The sequence below is a fragment of the Rhinolophus sinicus genome, linkage group LG10 (assembly GCF_036562045.2).
Source record: "Rhinolophus sinicus isolate RSC01 linkage group LG10, ASM3656204v1, whole genome shotgun sequence".
NCBI lineage: Eukaryota > Metazoa > Chordata > Mammalia > Chiroptera > Rhinolophidae > Rhinolophus > Rhinolophus sinicus.
The window spans coordinates 25,051,479-25,053,832 of NC_133759.1; the positions used below are offsets into that span (position 1 = coordinate 25,051,479).

The window sequence follows — 2,354 nt, forward strand, 5'->3', positions numbered from 1 at the left end:
AAAGTTGAATACAATAACGAAGTATATAGTCAGCAGATAACAAAGAAATCCTGTACGACTTACACAGTTGTTCACCCAAACACAAGACAGCTCTGGTTCAGTTTGTAGGAACTATCAAAAGGATCAAGACAAAAGGCCCTTCTATCTCAAAAGAATCAGGTTTTGAACGGCAGCTTTTCAACCTAATACAATAGAGACATACAAAAAACAAAGACAAACTACATCTCATTCTAAAACATTTCTTTTTAGTACATATGTACTTTGAATAATCTTGTGTTGAGTTTTGCTGCAACTTTCAATGTTCGATGTTGGTGCAGTTTTCTAAGAAAAGAGCAGCGGCAGCGGGAGCATAACATAGTTGTTTCACTGCTATTTCCAGATTCTATAAAATCCCATGCTATCGCCAGGCAAGTAAACACTGAGGCTGTAAGATAATTGTCTCAAGCTTGTTAGATTCCATTAGCATTTTTAAAGAAGCAATTTTGGTGTCAGTTGTATTACTGGTCTCTGAAATAGTACTTTTGGTTTTGGCATCCTTTTGGTAAGTTCTGTGGTTGCTTCCATAACTTTGTTGATCTGTAAACATATCTATTGCTCTGCTCCTTTCTAGGTTGGTGTCCAGTTTGTTATCTGCTCTGATTCGACTGGTTTCATTTATTAGTTGTTGCTTAGCATGTTCTAATTCAATTTTCATTTTCTCATTCTCTGCTCTTGGGTTTGCAAATTCACTTTTCTCTAAGATGACCATGTCTTTCCTGATGGAGTCCAAATGAGCCGTTAGCTGTTTAGTGCTATTTTCGATTGAGTTTGACCATCTCTTTATAGATAGTATCCAAGCTGACATATGATAAAATGGTTAATGCTAATACAATTCTCTTTGCTTGTGCTTTGTCAAATCCATGAGTTTCCAAGTCCTGAACAAATGCATGGGTATCAAAAGTTAATTTCCTTTGTTCCAAAGGAGTTAAGTCCACCAGCCTCATATCGTATCCTTTCACGGTTATGGTGATTAAGAAATCGCTCAGTAGGGCCAGTGAGAAACGCCACCCCCCAGTGTGGGCAGAGGGTTGAAATCGGGTGCTCCTCCCTTTCAGATGACAGGAGAGCCAAACCCTGCAACTCCGCCTACCCTCAGTTTTTCAGTAGGCAGGAGGAAAGGAAAGCCATTGTTGTTTTAATTTGCATTTTCTTGATGATTTAATGACAAGAAGCATCTTTTCATATGCTTATTAATCTCATTGAAATTACTTTGGTTAAGTAATGTAGTTCTCTACATGTGGGTTCTGCATAGCTCCTGTTCCCTTTTATGACTTTTTTTTCCAAAGATAGTCACAATATTATCTACCGTGTCATGTACTCTTCTAGGATCCTGCCATAATCCGATCAAAAGATAAAGTCTAATTCCTCTCCCCTTCAATCTGGGTAGGTTTGTGCCTCACCTGTAACCGATAGAATGCATTGGACGTGGTGCCGCATGACTTCTGAGGATAGACCATAAAAGGCTTTCTTTTCCATAGAAGACTAGGCCAGGATGCAGCTTTCATGTCTTTTAGCTGGAATAGTCACTCTTAAGGCCTTCAGCTGCCTTGAGGCAGCTATTTTGTGAGGAAGCCCAAAGTAGCATATGGAGAAACTATCTGTCGAAGCCCTGAGACTATAATAAAGACAAAGAAAGAGATATCAGCCCTGAGCTGCTCCCAGCTCTGCTGTTCCAGCTCCAGTCAGTTATCTGACTGCAGCTTCAAGACAGATCCTGAGTCAGAACTTTTTCCAGCTGAGGCCTTTCTGAATGCCTGACTCTAAGACATCATGAGATATAATGAAATGATTGTTGTTTTTGTAAACCACTAAGTTTTAGGGTGATTTATTACATGGCAACAGATAACTGGGCCATATTTATTCCTGAGTTCTTAATTTTTAAAATGGCTACTGTGAAAGTTTTTGTTTTAATTAAACTTTCTGTTTTTTAATAATCATCCTTGTCTTTTGTAATATTGTGTCATGCAACACGTGCAGTTGTACATTGTGTAGTGTCACGACACCTCTAAACTGCTTTTCATTTGCTGAATTTGAGTTTTCAACTCTCAACGAATGAACATATAATTTAAGCTTTTTTTTTTTTAGGGTGACCTGTCTCCTTGATGTCAGTAGTTGAGTGTTTGTGGTTCAGATATTTTTGGCATCTACATTTAAATATTTAGTGGATTTTTTTTTTTTTTGGTCACTTTGGAAAAAGTGAAAAATGGAAATGCTAATACCAAGATAAGCAGCAAAGGTCTCCTAAAATTAATTACAACTGGGGCAAGATTAGAAATATTCAGACTTGCCAAAAAGCTCAAACCAACTTCAACTGA

At 37.9% G+C, this 2,354-nt stretch overlaps 1 protein-coding gene across 1 annotated transcript; it reads right to left on the minus strand.

Annotated features, from left to right (window-relative positions):
* Positions 1–397: 397 nt before the first annotated feature.
* LOC109458842 (coiled-coil domain-containing protein 90B, mitochondrial) lies at positions 398–928 on the minus strand. Its single transcript, XM_019752825.2, has 2 exons — positions 888–928; positions 398–791 (listed from the first exon to the last, which is right to left on the minus strand). Exons 1-2 carry the CDS (start codon positions 926–928, stop codon positions 398–400), a joined length of 435 nt encoding a protein of 144 aa, XP_019608384.2.
* Positions 929–2,354: the final 1,426 nt, after the last annotated feature.

Bases quoted from the DNA above. Each gene is read 5' to 3' on its own strand.
- LOC109458842 (XM_019752825.2), bottom strand. From the start codon at position 928: ATGCATTTGTTCAGGACTTGGAAACTCATGGATTTGACAAA. The intron at 792-887 runs GCACAAGCAAAG...AATCGAAAATAG, and splicing joins AAACTCATGGATTTGACAAA to CACTAAACAGCTAACGGCTC.